This window comes from Propithecus coquereli, unplaced genomic scaffold (genome assembly GCF_000956105.1).
Source record: "Propithecus coquereli isolate 6110/MARCELLA unplaced genomic scaffold, Pcoq_1.0 Scaffold14, whole genome shotgun sequence".
NCBI classification, from domain to species: domain Eukaryota; kingdom Metazoa; phylum Chordata; class Mammalia; order Primates; family Indriidae; genus Propithecus; species Propithecus coquereli.
The window spans coordinates 13,391,626-13,413,587 of NW_012138302.1; the positions used below are offsets into that span (position 1 = coordinate 13,391,626).

Sequence of the window (21,962 nt, forward strand, 5' to 3'; positions counted from 1 at the left end):
TGTGTAGGTGTGACGCTCAGGAGACAAGACGCATATGGAGTAGAGGTGTTGACTCAAGGTCCTCAGCGTTGGCATGCAAAGGACAGAGCTTGCAAAAGAGACAGGGGATGGAAACATAATGTCAGCAGCATTTGGGCCAAGTGATTATAGTTGATTTTCTTTCTGAGCTCACAGTATGTGCCAGCTACTGCTCTAAGAACTTTACTCTTCTAAATTCCCAAATAAACCTACATGGTACGTCCTGTTATTACCATTTTATGATGAAGAAACTGAGCACTGAGGGGTTAAAGCCCATGTCCCAGGCTACACAGGGTGCAGCCAGTCGGAAGCCCCACTGGAATCCAGGCTGCCTGAGTCCAGAGCCTGTGCGATCCCTACACGGTGGTGTAGTGATCTCCATGGTATGTTGTTATGCTTTTATAATCAGGAAAATATTGATTTCTTTATAAACAGAAGTAAGAGGTGAAAGAAGTAGTGCTTTGATCTGCTAGGATATTACAAATGGAAAGATTTGTATCTGCAAAATCAGTGACTGTCTTAGAAGTTCGTTGGAGACTGAGCTGGCTACTTCGTGGTGTCAGCACACAGTTCACGCTCATTGCCGCGCAACCCTTTTTTCTCCAGGTGCAAGTGCTTCCCTGTGCCAGGGTATCATGGAAGGGCTGCTGACAAGATGCAGAGCGTTGCCCACCCTGGCCACTTGCAGCTGCCAACTCTCTGGGTATGTCCCTCGCAGGCTTCACCACTGTGCCCCAGGGAGAAGGCAGCGCTTGGTGCTGTCCCGTGTGTTCCATCCACAGAACCTTCGGGAAGACCAGGTGCTCTCCCTGGAGGGCAAAGCTAGTGACCTGACCTGTAAGAGCCAGCGGCTAATGCTGCAGGTGGGCCTGATCCACCCGGCAAGCCCTGGCTGTTACCATCTCCTGCCTTACACCGTCCGTGCCATGGAGAAGCTCGTGCGGGTAATAGACCAGGAGATGCAGGCCATTGGGGGGCAGAAAGTCAACATGCCCAGCCTCAGCCCGGCAGAGCTCTGGCGAGCCACCAACCGCTGGGACTTGATGGGCAAAGAGCTGCTAAGACTTAGAGACAGACATGGCAAGGAATACTGCTTAGGACCAACTCATGAGGAAGTTATTACAGCCCTGGTTGCCTCCCAGAAGAACCTCTCCTACAAGCAGCTTCCGTTCCTGCTGTACCAAGTGACGAGGAAGTTTCGGGATGAGCCCAGACCCCGCTTTGGTCTTCTCCGTGGCCGAGAGTTTTACATGAAGGATATGTACACCTTTGACTCCTCCCCAGAGGCCGCCCAGCAGACCTACGGCCTGGTGTGTGACACCTACTGCAACCTGTTTGACAGGCTGGGGCTTCCATTTATCAAGGTCCAGGCAGGCGTGGGCAGCATCGGGGGCACGATGTCTCACGAGTTCCAGCTCCCAGTGGATGTTGGAGAGGACCGGCTTGCCATCTGTCCCAGCTGCAGCTTCTCGGCCAACATAGAGACACTAGATTTGTCACAAAGAAACTGCCCTGCTTGCCAGGGACCACTGACTGAAACCAAAGGCATTGAGGTGGGGCACACATTTTACCTGGGTACCAAGTACTCTTCCATTTTCAATGCCCAGTTCACCAACATCCAGGGCAAACCATCCCTGGCTGAAATGGGGTGCTATGGCTTGGGTGTGACACGGATCTTGGCTGCTGCCATTGAAGTCCTCTCTACAGAAGACTGCATCCGCTGGCCCCGCCTCTTGGCCCCTTACCAAGTCTGCCTCATCCCCCCGAAGAAGGGCAGTAAGGAGGAGGCAGCTGCTGAGCTCACAGGGCACCTGTATGACCACATCACAGAAGTGGTGCCTCAGCTTTGTGGGGAGGCGCTGCTGGACGACAGGACCCACCTGACCATTGGAAACAGACTGAAAGACGCCAACAAGTTGGGCTACCCCTTTGTGATCATCACTGGCAAGAGGGCCCTGGAGGACCCTGCACATTTTGAGGTTTGGTGTCAGAACACTGGTGAGGTGGTCTTCCTCACAAAAGACGGAGTTGTGGAGTTACTGACCCAAGTGCAGACTGTCTAAATGCCCCCCAGGCCACTCGCGCCCCGTCTCACAGCCTTGCTGTCGTTCTAACATGCACTCTCCTCCACTCCTTTCCTGGGCTGCTCTCTCCAGAAACAGGGCAGCTCATGGGAGCTGAGACCATGCTGGAGAAACCAACTCTTACCCAGTCATTTGTTCAAATGATTTGTATTTAAAGTCATTAACTTGATCCCTTTCCCTGGATGATCATGCCACCATATACCATTCCTTCTGTATTCCTTTGTGGAAGCTTCTATTAGGAGGCTGAGAGATAAGAAAGAGTGCTGAGTTCTGGTCTTGGCCCTTGGGTGATCGCTTGCCTTCTCTCAGCTGAGTCTCCCACGTGTAGGCTGGGAAAGTCCCGACAGTCTGACCGTGGGCCCCTTGCTGCATTTGGTCCAGAGAACAAGCCCACCAGCCCTGCTCCACTGAGCAGGTGGGCCGAGAGTGTGGGGAAAAGAATCAGGAGATCCAACTGCCACCAACTCACTGGTGACTTGGACACTTCCCTTCCCCTGATGTGACCTCAGTTTCCCCATCTGTCATATGAGAAAATGGAACTAGGTCTGTAAAGCCCGTGTGGGTGACACTGCATGGTTCCATGAGAGGTTCATGACAGGCAGATCTGGTTCCTCTGATCCTCCAGAGTCTAAGTTTCCCGGAAAGTCGATGTAATTAGCTGATGGCCCAAAACTACCTCCAGAGACCTGGCCCTATTGAGGTAGCTTAAGCACTGAGATCATGTTCTATTGATTGAATAAAGTTTAACTTTTGGAATGAGCCTCACGTGTTCATTTGAAACAATGACAACATCTGCTATTTTAACAGTACGATGGCTTCTTCTTTTTTTTTTTTTTTTTTGAGACAGAATCTCACTCTTTTGCCCGGGCTAGAGTGCCGTGGCGTCAGCCTAGCTCACAGCAACCTCACACTCCTGGGTCAAGCAATCCTTCTGCCTCAGCCTCCTGAGTAGCTAGGACTACAGGCATGCGCCACCATGCCCGGCTAATTTTTTCTATATATTTTTAGTTGTCCAATTAATTTCTTTCTATTTTTAGTAGAGACGGGGTCTCGCTCTTGCTCAGGCTGGTTTCGAACTCCTGAGCTCAAACAATCCGCCCGCCTCGGCCTCCCAGAGTGCTAGGATTACAGGCGCGAGCCACCGCGCCCGGCCTATGATGGCTTCTTATACCTTTTCTTTCTACTGATTCCATACTCGAAAAATGGTTGAAAAAATGTGGTTTAAACCATTTCTTCCTACTGTACCAAGAACAGCAGCCTTCAACCACCATGATGACCTTGTCCTAGGGCAGAGTTGGATCCTAGAGCCACAGCAGGGGGTGACTATTAAGAGCTGATCTCTGCCTGAATTCTGTGGAAAACTGGAAGCCGACTTGAGCGACCACAGCAGCGCCACCTACTTTCATTGCTCCTGCGCTCTACGTTAGGAACATAACCAGGTTTTCCATCCTTGCCCCCTACGGTCTGTACATGTCCAAGTCTGACAAAAATCTGTCAAGGCCAAGTTCAAAGCTACTACCTCCTGAAAACCTGCCTGACAGCTCCTAGACATGATTTTTCTTCTACCTCCCACAGCACTGATTGAGTCCTTACTGTCCTGTGCATACCCAGCTCATTGTACGGTGGTCCAGCCTCTGCCAGGGGCCTGAGCTGATTTCTAGTGCACTGCAGTTCTTGTCTTGGCCACTGGTTCTGCCTGCTAAACAGCCTCCTGGCAACTTGTTACTGCGACTGCTGTTAGGCCAGAGTAACCCCAGCCCCAAGCACACGTCATCTGGTTTCCTAATGAAGGTATATGCTGAGCTCTAATGCCCGCCCTACCGTTGCCGCTCTGGGCCCAGGATTCCTCTGGAATACTTTATGTTTCCAGGCTGGGAGATGAGAATTCTGAGAGCAAACCTAGAAAGGCTAGATTACAAGGCAGGGGATCTTCCCTTTCCTGCACACTGGAATCACCAGGGCCCCACCCAGAGGGTCTGGTTACACTGGGCTGTGGCCTGGGCAGTGGGAAGTTTAAAATTCCCCAGCTGGTTCTAATGTGCAGTCAGACTCGACTGAGAGCCCATGGTGTAAGGGCCACCTCCTCTGGGCCCACTTTGTAGTTGGGCGTTATCAGAGTGATGCAGTCACTCTGCTTTTAAGGGTCTGGTCATTGATTTGTTGAGGGCCTGCCACGTGCCACTGTGCTGGGAGGTACTTTTATATACTGTTTCCGGGCCTTACAATTGTGCAGGGCAGGTGCTGTTCTTCTCATTTTACAGACGAGGAAACCTGAGGCTCTGTTTAAGCGACTTACTGAGGGATGCATGGCTATTAATGATCACACCTAGAATCCGACACTGGCCCAAAACTATGCCCTTCCCACTACACTGCTTGCCTCTGCCTAGACAAAGTGATTTCAATAAATAAAACTATTATTGTTTATATCTATCTAATCAAGTTAGCCTAAAGTATGTTAGAAATTAGAATTCATGCCAATTATGCTTTACATAATTTTTAAACTTTAAATTTGTGCTCCATAAGCTTGCTTATTTATGGAAGCCTAGCCTAACATAAACACTTTTAAAAACCAGATTCCAGAGATAGCCAATTAATTTTAAACTCTTCATACATGTAAGAGTCCTAGAATGATTTGAGGATGATGTAGAATCCTGGAACTTTAGAACGAAGGAGAACTTGGAACTAGCCTTTCCAGCCCTTGGTTCACAGACAAGAAGCAGGTCTGGAGCAGGAATGAACCTGCCACGTGTCATCTGACTAGCAAAACGCCTGAGGACAGGCCAGGCGCCCCATCCCCTCTGGTCGATCCTGTTGAAGAGAAGACTGGCTAGGTCCACCTATGAGCCGCAAAGCCTCCTGGGTTTGCTGAAACAGGGACCTGTCCTCTTTGTTTTACGGTAGGAAGACAAGCACGGGAAACAGCCAGTCCAAGGTCAGGCTGAATGAAACCCAGTGTCCTGATCACTATCCTCCAGTAGCCTGGGGCAATGTGATTTAGTGGAAAGATCGGAGCCTTGAAAGAGACATAATCCTAGATTCCCTGATAGTGCGGATGTGACCTCAGACAAACTACTTGCCCTTTGTAGGTCTTAGATCTTCGTTGGTAAGACACTCATTGGCCAATGGTATACACCTTGTAGGGTGGTCTGAGGGGTTGATGGAGCTCACTTGTATGAAATGCTTAATCCTTAGCCTGCACTCGAGAAACATTTCCCTTACACCAAGCGACTTAAGAAATCTCTCCACTGGGAGCTCAGGTTCTGCTGTTAACTTTGTTATCTCAAGACCTGCATCTTGTTTGCTTGATATGTTGGTTTACAACTTTCAAGTTGTTGGGGAATGCCGTGAGCAGGAATTAGGTAACGCCTGCAGAATGGTTTCATCTCCTTAGAGGAAAGACAAGTATTCAAACTGTTTACCTTATTCTCTCATTTCTGAACTGCCAATTTTACTTCTTGCCATAAATTGACGAAATGGGGATGCTGGCAAAATAGCAGGTACAGGCTGTATTATCATTGCTTATTCCTTGGGGAGATCTAGAAGCAACTGGCTGGGAAATATTTAGCAGAATTAATACTTGGGGACAAAGGCTGGTGCATAACAAAACCGTTGTGCAAATCAAGCTTAGAATGTAAATCAAGGGCTCCATTAATATTCTGTGTTTTAATGGAAGAAACACCTGCTGGGCTATCAATAAAGGAGCTTTGCAGAAAGCTGTTGAAAGTGTCATTTCCTTAACTACTTGAGTGCCAGGTCCCTTCAGAGTTCCCACAATGCATTTCTTTACCAAGATGCCAGGAATGCTTTTTAGAATGGATTGTTTTGCATCCAAGGGCACGTGAGGCTTTGTTCTAGAGTTAGGAAAAGGGCAGAGCACGGTGGCTCCCGCCTGTAATCCTAGCGCTTTGGGAGGCCGAGGCAGGAGGATTGCTTGGGCTCAGGAGTTCCAGTTCAGCCTGAGCAAAAGCAGACCCTGTCCCTACAAAAAATAGAAAAATTATCCAGGTGTGGGAGGCTAAGGCAGGAGGATCGCCTGAGCCCAGGAGTTGGATGTTGCAGTGAGTTGTGCAACATCTGTGCAACTACTGCACTCTAGCCTGGGCAACAGAGCGAGATTGTCTCAAAATATATACAGAGAGAGAGTTAGGAAAAGGTTTTTTTAAGTTTTCTTATAATGTGGAAAATGGGAAAATATTTTTATGATGTTATTGTAAACATAAGTAGCGTTTGAAAAAATCAAGGTATTTCACTGAATTTAAAGAAATGACTTACACCATAGTGACTCAGACTAGAGACTCTGGCGTCAGACTGCCTGGGACACTTACTAGCTGTGCGACCCTGTGCAAGACACTTCCTCAGAGTCTCTGTACTTCAGCTTCCTTATCTGTAAAATGGGGACAACAGTGCCTGGCTTATAGCAGGTGCTTGGTGAGTGGCAGCTGCCCTTACATTAAGCGATACTTTGCACAAGGTAGGAGGGTGGGTGGTGCACTATGGGCCAGCAGAATGGGGTGGCACCCGTAGGCTTCCCACGTTCATTTCAGGCACCATGCTGGTGCAGGGATGGTGTCCGTTCCTGTCAAGCCAGCAACTCTCAAGGCTGCTAATGAGCTCCCGTGGTTACAGCTTAATTACACTTAGCTAATTAAAACTGTGTAAGGCCAGGAGAGTGAGAAGCCACTTGCCAGTTCATGGTAACTGAGGACACGCTTGCCAGGGCAGAACTTGCTGCCGAGGCCCCCCGAGAAAGCACGTATGTTGACAGGAGCCCCATTGGCGGGGTGTTGAGTGCTGTGGGGATTTGGCTGTGGGCTCTGGCAGGAGTCTCTGCAGACAGTGGATTCCGCTACCCAGGAGGACAGGTTGGGAACATCGCATGACACAGTGAGTGCTAAGACTTTACTATTAGCTTGGTGTGAGCAAGGCAAGGGCAGCTGGGTCTATTGCAACCCCCCTGAAGGCAGGGCCCGGTCTTGTTAATATTGGCATCTTCTGAAGGGCTCAGAAGAGTCCTGAATTCAAGTTCTGGCTCCACTCTTCACTAACTAGCCGACATTGAGCAAGTTACTTGACCTCTCCGTGCCACTTCCTATAAGTAAAATGATGCTATAAAACACCTGCCTCCTAGAGGTGCTGGGAGGAGTGAGCCCAGCCACATAAAGCACCTAGAATGCTGCCTGGCATAGCCTAAGTGCTCAGGCGGCTATTGTGGCTGTTGTGACTGAGCCGGGCCAGCATTCCATACGCACTACCCCTGGAATGTGCCCTTTGAAGGCTCCTTGCCTTGGCTCGAAGGCTCTCCCACTCTACCCAGCCCCAATTCCTTCTTCAGCTGCACAGCTCAAGTCCATCATGTGTGGTGGCTTCCACCCCTGATCTGTTCAGAATTAATCACTCCTCCCTCTATGCCATCAGCCAGTAGTAATTTGCTGTGCACCTACTATGTGCTGAGTGGGTACAGTTCGAGGCCCTGGCAGTAAAAAAGTGCAGGGTTCCCGGCCCCTGACTCAGTTTACAAAGAAGTAGGGGAACCATCAAATAAACAGACAATTACAATGCAGTGTGGTGAGAGCAGTGATGGCACAGGGGCCATGTGGGACATGTGGGAGAAGAAGCCAGGGAGGGCTTCCTGGAGGAGGCAGTGGGACCTGATTGAAGGCTAGGTGTTACTAATGAAGGAAAGAACAGTGGGAGTGAAGGGGAGGAGCAAGTGGGAGGAAGAGTAGTACAGGCAGAGGAGATAGATGTGCAAAGGCCCAAAGCTACGAGAGCATGACAAGGTTGGGGGATGGAAAATAACAGTGTCACAGACTGAACACTTACCATGGGGCAAGCTCTATTCCGTGTGCGTCACATAGATCAACTCCTTTAATCCTCACAGCACCTGCGTGAGGTAGGTGCTGTTACCTGTTTGTGTTGCAGATGAGGAAACTGAGGCACAGAGAGCCTAAGCAAAGTGCCCAGCGCCTCCAGCCAGTGAGCTGTGGGGCCGGGATTGAAGTGCAGACAGCCTGGCTCTAGAGCCGATCCTCTCGGCCACTGCACGCTCCTGCTGAACCGTTCCGGCGCCGTCAGGCTAAGGAGGTCCAAGAACACTGATGAGGGAAGGGGGAGCCACTGAGGGCTCAAAGCAGGGACAAGGCCGGACTTGCTTGTGTGGCTGTATTTCTCTTCATCGGAGCCGTTCCCAGCCAGGGTTAGGCTTACCACATACATTCGATGTGACCTTGAAGGCAGAGGCTGCCTGATGCCCTGCAGCCTCGATGCCCTGCCTGTGGTAGGCGCCACATAAATGTTTGTAAAGCACATGGAGTAGGGCACACAGAGGAGGAAGGTGGGCTCTGGGGCAAGGTGTGTGACTTCACATCCTGGCTCCGACACTCGCTGGTGGTGTGACTGTGTGCTTCTGGGATCACAGACCTGAGTGGGTGGCTGTCAGGATTACAGTTAGCTCAGTGCCAGAATTCGGTGCTGACAGTGGCTTCAATCACTGCCTCTCCTGGCCTGCCCTTGTGCCCCTGCCCGCAGGGTGTTTCAGGGGGCTTTGTCCCCCTACCCAGTTCTTCAGCTGCCACCCCAAATCCATAGAGGTAACCAGATAGAAGTCGGGTGGTGCCACCTCCATCACTGCCCCCTGGCCCTAGGAAGAAAGGGCAGCATGGGGTCCTATGGGGAGGAGGGCTCCCAGGGGTGGCAGGCAGGAGAGGCTCTGCCCACAGTCAGGGATGCCTATGCGAGTGCAGGTGCCTCGGCCTTGCCTTCATCCCTCCTCCTCCTCTCTGGGCCTCCATTTCCCCGTCTCTAAAATGAGGCAGGGGAGGTCTGAGTTCTTGTGGGAGTTCTGCTGGCATCCCAGGCATGGGCACGGTGGCCAGGGAGGCACCCGCAAGGTCAGGTCCACGTCCCCACAGGAAGTGTCGATCTTTCGGGCCGCCTGCCCCGGCTCTGGAGGAAGGGTGCACCCAGGGCCCTTCACCCGGCTCAGCCCGGCTGCCGGCTCCTCGGAAGCCGTTGTGGGGCCGTTGTGGGGCCAGGGCTCGGGGCCTGCCGGTCGGGCCAAGCGCTCTCACAGTAAGCATGCTGCACCCCTGCCCTGCACAGTGCAGGGATCTGGCGGCTGCCAGGGTCCCCCAGCCAAGTTCTAGTCCTTCCCTCAGCGGGCGCAGGACCAGAGAGGCCCCGTGCTTTGTGAGCGCAGGAACCCGACTGCCACGTGCAGCCGCACCGCCTTGACTGCCCTCGGCCACTCTCTGGCCACTGGGGCTCCCAAGCTGGTGCCCGTTCCACTATCCTGGCCACCAAAAAGGATGAACATTAGAGGCCAGAGGAGGCAGAGTCCATGGGCTGGGGAGGCCAAGAACCTTCCTGGAGGCGACGTGAGGTGGAACTGTTGGGCTCGAGGTTGGGAATGCTGTTGCTGATGCTTGCGTGTGCCAGTCGGGGCCTGGGAACAGGACGCTGGTTCATTTTGTTCTTTCATTCATGTTAGTCCCTTTGTCCTCCCAGTGCACTCATCAGCACTTACACTCACAGAGCTTGTGTGTCAGGCGCTGGGCACTCAGGTGAATTCCCATCTGGCCCCTTACCCGCTGGAAGGGGAGGCAGACACCTGAACACCCAGGTGCCGTGCAGTATCACAGGGGCTAGCACAGATGTCTGGAGGGTGGGGGTGTGTGCGCACCAATCAGGGAGGGGCCAGCTCTACTAGCAGGCCAGGGAAACTCCCCAGTGAAGGTACCCTTTGAACTTCTCCTAAAATAGGTAGTTTTTTGGCAGGTGGACCAGGCAGGGGAAGGACATTCCAAGTAGAGGGAACTGAAACAAAAGCATGGAAATATGAAGCAATCTGGTATGTCGGGGGAACTGAGACCAGATTGGTGTGGGCAGTGGGAAAGAGGAAGCCGGGGGAGGCCAGGGGTTGGGCAGAGCCAGGGTGTGTGGGTGGCTGCATCAGGCGGCAGAGAGCCCCTCACCCCACTGGTTGAGGATTCAGCTCTGGGCCTTGCTCTGGGCCCTTAATGCAGCAGGAGTTGGCTTGGATGTACAGAGATTGCCGGTGGCAGGTACCATGTCCATGGACAGGGAGCCTACAGACCTCATCAAGACCCCACATCTGGTCTTCCTCGCCACCTCTGGGGCATGCAGATCTGGGTGACATTTATTTCAGGTGTGTCTCAGGGAAGGGACTTGTCCCACCCATGACTTTGGCTGGGTTCCTAGGGTTGCTGAGCACCTATTTACCGTATGCCAAGTATCAGGCTCAGGCACTGAACATACTGCAATTCGTGGAAGCATCACAGCACTCCCCAATTTCCCCTCTCTGGTAATATTTTTGCCCAAATTTATAGATGATCAAATTGGGGCTCAAAGTGGTTAAGTGACTTGCACGCAGCCTTTATGTAGCAGAGCCAGAATTCAAACTAGTATCTGTTTGATATCAAGAATGATGCTGTCTGTAGGCTAGAGCACTACCTCTCTGGTAGGGCTTATGCTATATGCTGTTTTAAAAGAATGATAAGCTCTTATAAGGATGCAGTACTTTCTAGTATATTGTTCCCATTTTTTAGATGGAAAAACTGAGGCCCGGGGAGGGAAGGGACTAGCTAGGATCAGGTAGTTCCTGGGCAGTGGCCTTAACAGCAGGTCCTGGACCTCCTGCTTTCTATCCAGGACTCTCTCTAAAACAGGCAGGGCTTTTCTCAGTCTGGCTATACCTCTGGGACCCAGGATTTTGGGAAATGACTCCTGAGGGCTGAGTCTACTCATGGAGAGGCCCACCATGCATGGGGTCATACAGCCATGGCAGTTCTTCATCTGGGGACAAGTTGAGGGAGAATCATCCTAGGCCAAGAGTTGTCCCATAGAATGCCCATAACGACTAACGTTTACTGAGCACCTACTATATGCCAGGCACTAATTTAATCCTTAAAACAGTCCTCTGAGTAGATATTATTATTAAACCTCCTTATAGATAAGGAAACTGAGGCAGAGGTGGTTAAGAAACTTGCTCAAAGTCACACAGATATAAAGTGGCAAAACTGGGCTTTGAACCCTGGCACACTCGAGAATTCATGCCCTTAACCGTTACATTCCAACTGACTTGGAGTGTCAGTATCCACAGAACTTGGATGTAGATGGGCCTTGGGCCCATCAGTCACTGCTAGCTGTTGATGCTGCACCCGACCTGTCCCAAGGGCTTTGTGATGGGCAACAGCTTCATCTAGAGCAGCCTCTTCTACTTCCACACTGGCTCTGCTTTTTGTCATGTAACACCGATGGAGCTCCTTAAGGAGGAAGAGACCACCCAGGTATGCAAGCCATTTGCCCTCCCAGCCCCACCCAGACTGGCTACCAGGCATCGCTTAGGAAAACCTCTCTGGGCATTCCACTCTGATCAAAACACATCCATGGCTGCGGGGTGGGGTGGGGGTGGGGTGGCGCACAGAAGGAAGTCCAAACACCTGGGCCCCATGATCAAGGGAGGCTGTTCACCTCCTGCCACTGTCCCATCCCTTCTTTACTCCAGCATTAGCACTCACTAGCCTTTGAACACGGCAGTGAGGCACCTACCATTCTCTGTGCACATGCTCTCTGCCTGGCTCCGAGGGCAATTGGGTGTACAGGCATCAGACAGAGGCCTGGCCCTCAGGGAGCTCAGTCTGGTGGGGCAAAGGGGGCAAAAGTCCTGCAAGTGGGTGACGTGTGGGGCAAAGACAAGGATGTGGGGAACCACACCTGGGGAGGGCGGAGGGTCAAGAAATCTGCCCCCCACCCCAATCAGGATCAGGCACTCCCACCTCTGCTCAGCCAGATCATGCGGCTTGAGTCTCATGTGCCCCCTCGTTCCATCCTGGTCGGTTTCCACATCACTCTCCCTGATGGCCTGATGGCCTGTGAGCTGAAGGGCAGGGCCCCGGGTAGGACCTGACCCAGAGCCAGCCTCAGTGAAGCTTCTGGCTGCATGACACAAGCAAACAGGTCTCCTAGCCTGCCTGCTGTGGCCAGAAATGTCCACATTATCTCCAAAATGGTGGGGATACACTTCTAGCTTGAGAATTAGAGTGCCCTGAGCACCCTATGGACAGGAGATAGGTGTCCTGGGTTACAGGTGTCATAAACAGGGCAAGGAAGCCATCTTACGGGATCGAGCCCTGTAGACTTCAGGCAAAGCTTTCACATGCAGTGTTGGGTTGACGCTCTCAACTGCCTCCTAATAAAGCAAAGAAGGCAGCGTGTAACTATCATTTACTGAGTGCAGCTACCATTACTAACCTCATTTTGTAGAAGATTCTGAGGCTCAGAGAGGTTATGGAACTTGCCCAAGGCACCACAGGGTAAAAAACAGAAGCTGGCAGAGGACCGGCCTGCCAGGACTCTTGGCCTGCCTGGTGCTGAGAATGATGGTCATGAACGACTCTCCTCAGGTGCATGTACTTTTCAACGTACAACGTGCTCAGCACCTCGTCTCAGTCCCACAGTGTCTGGAAAGGGAGCTGGGTGACCTTCGTTAATCACAGCTGAGTAAGCGGGCACAGTGGAGCCTGCATTGCCCCATGACAGTGAGGTGGCTGGCAGTGGCTGCTACAGGGAACTCTGCAAGGCCTGCTGGGGTTGTTGCTAACCAAATGTTAGGCCCTTACGCAACGTTCCGAGTTCTTACAAAGAGAGACAGGTGGGCAGTCTCTAGCTGGACAGAGAGAGAATGGCCTAAGTGCAGCCAAAACCAAACTTAGGAAGGAGGCCGCACTTCAGCTTCCTGGCCACAAGCCACAGGCAGGGACCTGCGCCTGGAAGGAAAGCCGCACAGTTCTTTGTAAATATTCCACAGCCAATTTCCCTTCAAAACCAATGAAGCACACAACACAAAACCCCAAATCAGTCCATCTTAAGGACAGCAGCTGGTTTCAGTTTACTAATGTATTAGGCAGCTCTGCTACGGTAACAAACAACCCCCAAATCTCAGGGCTTACAACAGCAAACATTTCTTTCTCATTCATGTGACACTCAGTGGCTGCAGGCCAGCTGCCCTGGCTCTGCTCCACGTGTCTTGCCGTTCTGGCACCCAGGCTAAGGAACAGCTCCCGTGTGGGAGATGTGTTCTCACGGCAGAAGGCACAGCACGAGGCTACCACACGATGGCTCTGCAAGCTTCTGCCGGGACAAGGTGTGGGTAGTGTCTGCTAACATCCCTTTGCATGGGGAGAAGGGAAGTTCATTCCCCATGGGGGATGGGATGGGCACTGCAACAAGTCACACAACTGTGGGTATGGATATATAAAAGCCTCTAGAGGCAGGGGGGACAAATAGCTGTAGACAAAAATACAATGACCCAACATACAAAAAGATTTCCCAGTTTAAAGGACAAAAACCCTAAAATGTGAAAACCGCAGAGGAATTCAGAGGCCACAGTCCAACTGTCCATACTGCAAAGATCAGGAAAATCAGCAAACTTTTTTTTTTAGAAAGGTCTCGCTATGTCTCCCAGGCTGGCCTTGAACTCCGGGGCTCAAGCGATCCTTCACCCTCAGCCTCCTGAGTAGCTAGGCCTATAGGCATGCATCACCCTGCCTAGCAAAATTGGCAAACTTTTTAGGCGTACCAAGGATCCCAGTCTGTACAGTCTTTATAAACGCAGAACAAAATGTCTAACTCTACAAAGTTCAGAACCATGCCACTGGATTCTGAGTCAGTCTCCACAAGCAGTGAGTCACACAGGTCAGCTGCTGTGGTTAACTGCAGCAGATGGTCCCTTCAGAGATGGAGTCCAGGGACGTCATGACCAAGGTGACTGAAGAGAGTGAAGACCAGCTGGAGCGCAGTACTTTGGCCAGAAAGCCTGCAGGAAGGACTATCCCCAGGTGACAAATAAAGTGCTGGACTTTAGGGATGTGTCCAGCTGATTCAGGCATGCTAATTCTAAGGAGAGGGAGGAGACCTGGGGGCCCAGCACCCACAGCCTGGCTCGGTCACTTTATCTGGTGCACCTTTCTCTCCCGGAGATAATTCTTCCAAAAGGGAGAGGATCCTACACAGACCAAAAACGTTGGTGTCAAGGCTTTGATAAAGTACCTGCCGTGAACACAGAAAAAAGGTGGTTAATTAAATTACAATCTTAATCATCCATGGACCTTCCTAACATTCAAGGTGAGCCTTTTTGGATGTGAGTCAACATTAAAATGCAAGTTTAACACAGTTATTTGGTTGTTTATAAATCTGACAAATTGGCATGACATTCTCGCCCTTACAATCTGGCCACAACCTTTAGGCCAGTCCTCCAGCATCATGCAATGTCTGGCAAACATGAAATAAAACTACAAAACATGCTTTCATTCATTCATTCAACATTCAGTGAGTGCCTATAGTAAGCCCCATTCACCTCCCCCATCTAGGGGTATCGTGGCTGCAGTGTAATGAGTGTCATCAGACTGCAACTTTTCTGGCCAATGGCTCAGTTTAATGGGCCAGGCCAGTCTCCATGGTTGCCGTCTCACACAGCTTTGTGCACAAGGTAGGAGGGAGGGGAGTATGAGGCAATTGATCAGCAGTGGAATGAGAACCTGGCTGTACTCCTGGGACCATGCCTGAGCATCTTGCCCAGTCTACTCGGCCCCATGAAGGTGACTCACCTGGGGTGCTGCAGTACCTGCAGCAGGGTGCTCTTGGGAGGCACCCGGTATAGTTCCGCCCTGTCCTCATCCTCAAAGTAGACCTGCAAGGTTAGCAGAGGGGCAAGAGTCAGAGACAAATAAAGGCTTTGGCAGCACTAGGCTTGTTGAGGCCAAGCCCAGGGAAAAGTTAAAGAGATGACACCTGTGACTGGTTGAATGCTTCCTTTATACAGTTGTAGGGCTGGTGCTTTGCAGTCAGTCCTCCCCATGACACCGTAAGAAAGATTATCATCACTTCCAGTTTCCAAAGACAGAACCAAGGGTCAGAGAAGGGAAACAACTTGCCAACATTACCCAGCGAGTAAAGAGAGGAGCCAAGACTCAAGTGCAGGCCTATGTAGCCTTCCCTTCCCTAACAATTCAGTCCTAGAGCCATCAGGAGTCGGGGGAGAAAGCCACGGTGGCCCAGAGCAGGGCAAGAGCCTGAGCAGGGTGAGAAGGAAGACTGTGCAAGGTGTCAAAGCTCAAGCAGGCCGAGGACGACTTCCGCACAGGAGGCTGCCAGGGCCAGTAGAGAAAGGCACCCATGCTGGGGGCCAGCCAACCTGAGCAGGGGGAGAAGGGCTTCCTTGTAAGATGCTGTCCAGGGTGGGATATCAGAGCCCAAACAGGGTGAGGAGGGTGTCTATGCATGGGGATAGCCAGTAAGGGCTGTCAGGGCCCAGCTAGGGTGAGGAAGACAACTACTCATGGCAGGGGTGGCCTGTTGTGGGGAGTCAGAATCCAGGCAGGATAAGGAGGAGGATGTTCATGCAGGGTGACTGAGCAGCACAGGATGTCAGAGTCTGTGTAGGATGAGCAAGGCACATATGCTGGGGCAGCAGCCTAATGTAGGGAGTTAACAGTCTAAGTAGGGTGAGGAAGGTTCCATGTGGGAGAGGGGCCCGTAGTGATGACAGGAGGGGAAAGATCAAACAAGTACATATATTAATAATAAAGTCACTGTTACAAATATAGGAAGGGAGTAAACAAACCTGTGGCATTGGATTAGAATTGGAAATACCAGTGAGACCTCATGTTTTTACACACACACACACACACACACACACACACTCCCTAGCTATGAGGCACTAGGAAAGCATTATAGCAATAAACCTATCCCCCAACCCCTCTAGTATTAATCAACATACCTACTGCACAGAGATCTTGGCTTCTAAATACCATTGTTCCCTAAAAATAACCAGGGGACAGGTCTCACAGTGGCTCATGCCTGTAAGCCCAGCACTTTGGGAGGCTCAGGCGGGAGGATCGCTTAAGGCCAGGAGTTTGAGACTAGCCTGGGCAACATAGCGAGACCCCGTCTCTACAAAAAAAATTTTTTAAGAATTAGCCAGGCTTGGTGGCATGTGCCTGTATCCTTAGCTACTCAGGAGGCAGGACAGTTTGAGCCGGGAGTTAAAGGCTGCAGTAAGCTATGATTGCACCACTGCACTCCAGCCTGGGCAACAGAGCAAGACCTTGTCTTAAAAAGAGAGAAAAAAAAAGTACCAGGGCTCCTTGGAAAAAATAGCTGATTCCAGAGGTGGGGCAAGGAAAGCACAATTTCAACCTGTAACACATTTGTGCCAGAAAACAAGTGCTTAAAAAAATAGAGAAAGTCAAAGGACACAGAAACAAATTTGAAAGGATTCTTACTGGCCAAATCTGGGACAATCTGAGCATAAAATCATCATAGTAATAGATTATAACTCATTGAATAAAACAGGAAGCCATAAATCCACTGATCTAAAAAAACAAATGTGTTGCAGGTTTGATGAGCAATGGGATATTTACATCATTTCGAAGTACCTCCCTATAAAATACTTATTAATCATAACGGGGAAGGAGTGACTGTGTAGTAGAGAAGGCTAGAAGACCCCACCTCAATCAGGTGATCAGAACGGACATTATCAGTAACGGGACAAGTGGAAATCATGTATCGCCTGATACGATGCAAAGAGAATACTGTACCACTTCTGTGATATTCCAGCCAAATGTGCATAATCCAAATCTAGTCACGAGGAAACATGAGACAAACCCACATGACAGACATTCCACAAAATAAGTGGTCTGTAATCGTCAAAGGTGTTAAGATCAGGAAAGTCGAGCAAAGATTGAGGAACTCTTCTAAGCTGAAGGAGACTAAAGGGACATGACCACTAAATATGTGAGATTCTGAACAGGATCCTTTTGCTCTAAAGAATTTGGGCAACCTGAATGGAGTGTGAGAATTAGATGGTAGTACATCAATGTTAATTTCCTGACTTTGATGGCTGTATTGGGATTATAAAGAAAAACATCCTTGTGTAGGGCACAATGTAGCGTGTAAGAAAGAAGTATTTAGGGGCAGTGGGGGACATCAGTTGGCATTTTACTCTCAAATGATTAAAAGATAAATTCTTTACACGGTAAATTGTTGATTTTTAAAAAAAAAAAAATCCCAACAATTGAACATTATTCAGCTTCAAAAAGGAAGGAAATTCTGATACATGCTACAATATGTATGAATCTTGAAGACACTCTGCGAAGTGAATAAGCTAGACACAAAAGCACACGTACTGTGGGATTCCATTTATATGAGGTACTTAGAGCAGTCACATTCAGAGATAAAAAGTAGAATGATGAGTATCACGGACTGGGGAGAGGGGAGGAAGGGGAGGTATTGTTTAATGAGTACAGAGTTTCAGTTTGGAATGATAAAAAATTTTGGAGATGGCTGGTGGTGATGGTCACATAACAGTGTGAATGTACTTGATGCCACTGAATTGTACACTTAAAAATAGTTAAAATGGTAAATTTTATGTTATATATATTTTACCAAAATTTTCTTTATAAAGTAAAGCAGTCAATCTCCCCAACCTGCCCTCCAAAAAATATCCCATAGAGGAACAAAACAAAATTTCTCTTACCTCCAAATCATTAGGGCAGTATTTTTGCTCTAAGTCCCAAGAGGGTGTCTCACCAAACATCACCATTAGATGATCAATAAACCTAAGGAAATAACATGTACTTGCTGGGTATCAATAACTCCTGATCTATTTTCCCACATCAGTCCCCAGACAGCAATTCACAGAGATATCAAGAATGTAAAATACATGAAATGCAAGCTTAACCCATGTTGACAGCAATGCCCAAAATGTGTACGTGTATCACTTGACCTATTATGACATAATTTTAGTAGACATCATCTACTAATTTACTTATCTTTGTTAGGCATTATCTAGTTACCAGAATTTAGCTAGCTATGCACAATCTGGTTTTTTAGAAGTGAATTTATTTTGGTATTTTATATTGAGTCACTCACCTTCCTATCCAAATATACCGGGACAACTCCTTCTGTTATTGGGAAACAGTCTGTAATTTACACAGATGAAACATAACTTTCTTTAAAGGGACTCAGGCTTAAAAACACTTCTTACATTTAGCCACATTCTAAGCATTACCCCTATGAAATCACAAGTTAAATTTGTTAGTTATATTTTTCCAATATGTACTTAAATTATTATGCATGCACTACCCAAAATGATTTCACATTTCGCTGGTGATACGTGCTACTTTTTGGCAAACAATGTACTATGTGGTATTACACTTACTAACTCAGTATGAAGGTGAGACTTGTGCCTGTCATTGCAAACCTAGTCACTAAAGGTTCAGTCAACTACAGCAGTGGTCCCCAACCTTTTTGGCACCAGGAACCGGTTTCATGGAAGATAATTTTTTCCACAGACAGGTGGGAAGAACAGGCAGGAATGGGGGAAGCAGAGCTCAGGCGGTGATGCATGGCCCTGTTTTCCTAACAGACCACAGACTGGTACCAGGCCACAGCTTGGGGGTTGGGGACTACAGAACTACAGGATAGAGGTTATATCAAACCAGAATGTGTGAAACCCTCTAAAGCAGAGGTCCCCAACCTATGGTGAGTTGTATAATTATTTCACAATGTAATAATAATAGAAATAAAGTGCACAATAAATGTAACGCATTGGAATCATCCTGAAACCACCCCCCCACCTCTCCAGTCTGTGGAAAAACTGTCTTTCATAAAAACAGTCCCTGGTGCCAAAAAGGCTGGGGACCGCTGCTCTAAACTATCTCTTCCCTCCTCAACCAAAAATCCACCTGTCCCTGCTGCCACAACAGCAGGGAGAGAGCACGCAAGCAGGAGTAGAGGGTTCTTGGGCAAGTAAGTACCTGGAGTCCTCATGAAAAGCAGAGATGAAGTCTGACTGGGCATACTCTGGATACAGGAAGAGCACGGGCCAGCTCAGCCTGCCCTGGTCATCTAGACTCAGCCTGGCTCCGCAGGGGTTTTCAGAGCTGAGTCCATCCAAGAAAAGCTCAACTAGACCTTCTGAGGCTGAATCTTCATCCTCACAGGCAGCTTGAGAGAGCCTGATGTTCCTAGCCTGGGTTAAAGACAGGAACACACAGACACAAAAACCTTATTGTGTGGAGGATGCAAACCCATTTCACTGAAAAATAAGGAAACCATAACCATGTGAGCTCCCTGAAGGCCAACTCTACCCAGGATTCATCTTCATTATCCCTGAGGCCTGCCACACATTAGGCACCACTTGTTTAACTCATCTTCACCTGGCATCTACCATGTGCTGAACCCTATGTCAGAGATAAGCTACACATGGTTCCCCGAGCTCAAGCTTCTGCTCACAGTCTAGTGGGGAGACAGCTATGAAAAGAATCGTAACATAAGAAGGAGAGCTGTGGAAATGCAGACAATGGAATAATTAATTCAGTCTGGAGGCTGGAGATGACTAAGTAATGCTAGGCCCTGAACAATGACTTTGAATGGCACAGAAGTTGGGGTTGGGGCAGTTAGGAGGGAGGAAGAGCATTCCACCCCAAGGAACAGCAAGTGTAAAAGCACAGAAAAGATCAAGAGTGTGACCTGCTGCACAAAAATGTCAAATGTTTCAGTTTAGCTGGGACATGGAATACTAGAAATAATGCGCATTGACTTAATCTTGACTGTCTCATAGAAATGAGGATAAATCAAGGGTCTGAACAGTAAGTAGGGTCACCTCTTACGTGTATGTGGGGGTTCCTAAGGCTAGCACATGAGAGAAAATTACATGCAACCAAAACTACCTTTGATGATATCCTCTAAATCAGGGCTGGCAAAGTTCTTCTTTTTTCTTTTTCACGATAGAGTCTCACTCTGTCCCCCAGGCTGGAGTGCAGTGATCCGATCACAAAAAATTAGCTGTGCGTGGTGGCGCACCTGTAGTCCCAGCTACTCGAGAGTCTGAGGCGGAAGGATTGCTTGAGCCCAGGAGTTCAAGGCTGCAGTGAGGTATGATCATGCCATAGCCTGGGTAACAGAATGAGACTCTGTCTCGAAAAAAAAAATGCAGGAAAGACAGGGAGGTAAGACGTTGTTACAGTTAGAAGAGCAACATCCTAAAAATTCAGACTCTCTCAAGATACAGTATAACACAGCAGTTAGGAGCAAGGACCTGGCTCTGACACACATCAGCTATGTAAGGTTTCCTCACCTTTCTGAGACTATTTTATCATCTAGCAAAACAGTAGCAAGAAGACCTACATCAGAAGGCTACTGTGAAGATTAAATGAGATAACGCTTAACCCAGAGCAAGCATTTAGTACAGTAGTCCCCCCTTAGCCGTGGTTTCGTTTCCACAGTTTCAATTACCAGTGGTCAACTGCAGTCTGAAAATATCGAATGGAAAATTCCAGAAATAAACAGTAAGTCTTAAATTGCGCACCGTTCTGAGTAGCATGATGAGATCTCGTACTGTCTGCTCCATCCCACCCAGGATACGAGTCAGCTGTTCTCCAGCATATCCACACTGTAGATACTACTACTAAGTGACTGCCCATTAGTCACTTAATGGCCATCTCAGTTATCAGATCAACTATTGCCATATCACAGTGCTTGTGTTCAAGTAACCCTTATTTTACTTAATAATGGCCCCAAAGCACAACAGCAGTGATGCTGGCAATCTGGATACGCCAGACAGAAACCTCAAAGTGCTTGCTCTAAGTGAAAAGATGAAAGTTATTGACTTAATAAGAAAAGAAAAAAATCACATGCTGAGGTTGCTAAAATCTATGGCAAGAATGAATCTTCTATCCATGAAATTGTCAAGAAGGAAAAAGAAACTCATGTCATTTTGCTGTTGCGTCTCAAACTGCAAAAGTTTAACTGCAAAAGTTATAGCCACAGCACATGGTAAGTGCTTAGATAAGGTGGAAAAGGCATTCAGCTTGTGGATGGAAGACAGGAACAGAACATGTTGTGTTTACGGCAATTGGGTTTGGTACCATCCGAGGTTTCAGGTATCCACTGGGGGGTCTTGGAAAATATGTCCCTCAGATAAGGGGGATTACTGTATACGTTACAGAGACCAATACAAGCGCACAGTGGGAGGGCTGACCAAACTCAGGAGGCTCTGACTCCGGAGCCTGGGCTCCTCTGTCACACTGCTTTACCAAAGTAGAAAGAAAATGAACAAATTCAGAGAAAGCACCCCAAGAGAGGTTCCCAACAGACTCCACAGGATTAGTGGATTTAGCAGGACACTAAGAACCTAAGGTTTAACTCACCTTAACAGCCTGGAGTAAAGCCTCATTCTGATTCTGCTCCTTCTTCTCTTTCAACTTTGCTTTCCTGACATCCCTTTGTTCAGTTCGCTAAAAATGAAATTCAGATATATCAGCTCTAGAGAACTGGCTTCCTCTTCTATTACCCCAGCCTGCTCTGAATTACTCTCTCTGGTCTCTATCTACCCCATGCTTCTATGTCAACGGATATGAGTAGCCAGATTCAGCTCAATAAACATTTACAAAGCACGTGCACGTAGGTGTCAGGTTCAGTGGCAGCAGAAATTTAGAATCTAGTTCTTATACTCAAGAAGCCTGGTCTACTGAGGGGCTGAGGGATACAGACAAGTGAAGAGCCAAGTATAATATGTGTGTTACATTATGTTACTCTGGTGGTATGAACTGAGTGCTATGAAATAGAGCAGAGGGAGTGACTGACACTGGCCCACTGAAGAGGTGGGCTTACATAGACAGGGAAGATTCCAGCAGATATGGCAGGCGCAGTGGCTCACGCCTGTAATCCTAGCACTCTGGGAGGCTGAGGCGGGTGGATTGTTTGAGCTCAGGAGTTCGAAACCAGCCTGAGCAAGAGCGAGATCCCGTCTCTACTAAAATTAGAAAGAAATTAATT

General features: G+C 48.9%; 2 protein-coding genes across 3 annotated transcripts in view; one reads left to right on the top strand and one right to left on the bottom strand.

Annotated features, from left to right (window-relative positions):
* Positions 1-372: 372 nt before the first annotated feature.
* On the top strand, positions 373-2,522 carry PARS2 (prolyl-tRNA synthetase 2, mitochondrial (putative)). Its single transcript, XM_012639406.1, has 2 exons — positions 373-401; positions 625-2,522. The coding sequence occupies exon 2, from the start codon at positions 654-656 to the stop codon at positions 2,079-2,081; it is 1,428 nt and encodes a 475-aa protein (XP_012494860.1). The 5' UTR covers positions 373-401; positions 625-653; the 3' UTR covers positions 2,082-2,522.
* Positions 2,523-13,609: 11,087 nt separating this feature from the next.
* Positions 13,610-21,962, bottom strand: part of TTC4 (tetratricopeptide repeat domain 4) — an 18,939-nt gene continuing 10,586 nt past the window's right edge. For both annotated transcript variants that reach the window (XM_012639456.1, XM_012639457.1), the window contains exons 6-10: positions 21,335-21,421; positions 18,941-19,155; positions 17,659-17,740; positions 14,729-14,811; positions 13,610-14,171 (exon numbers count right to left, since the gene is read on the bottom strand). In XM_012639456.1, coding sequence (XP_012494910.1) covers positions 14,069-14,171; positions 14,729-14,811; positions 17,659-17,740; positions 18,941-19,155; positions 21,335-21,421 — 570 coding nt within the window. In that variant the 3' untranslated portion in view covers positions 13,610-14,068. The remainder of the gene's footprint in view (positions 14,172-14,728; positions 14,812-17,658; positions 17,741-18,940; positions 19,156-21,334; positions 21,422-21,962) is intronic.

Bases quoted from the DNA above. Each gene is read 5' to 3' on its own strand.
- PARS2 (XM_012639406.1), top strand. From the start codon at position 654: ATGGAAGGGCTGCTGACAAGATGCAGAGCGTTGCCCACCCTGGCCACT.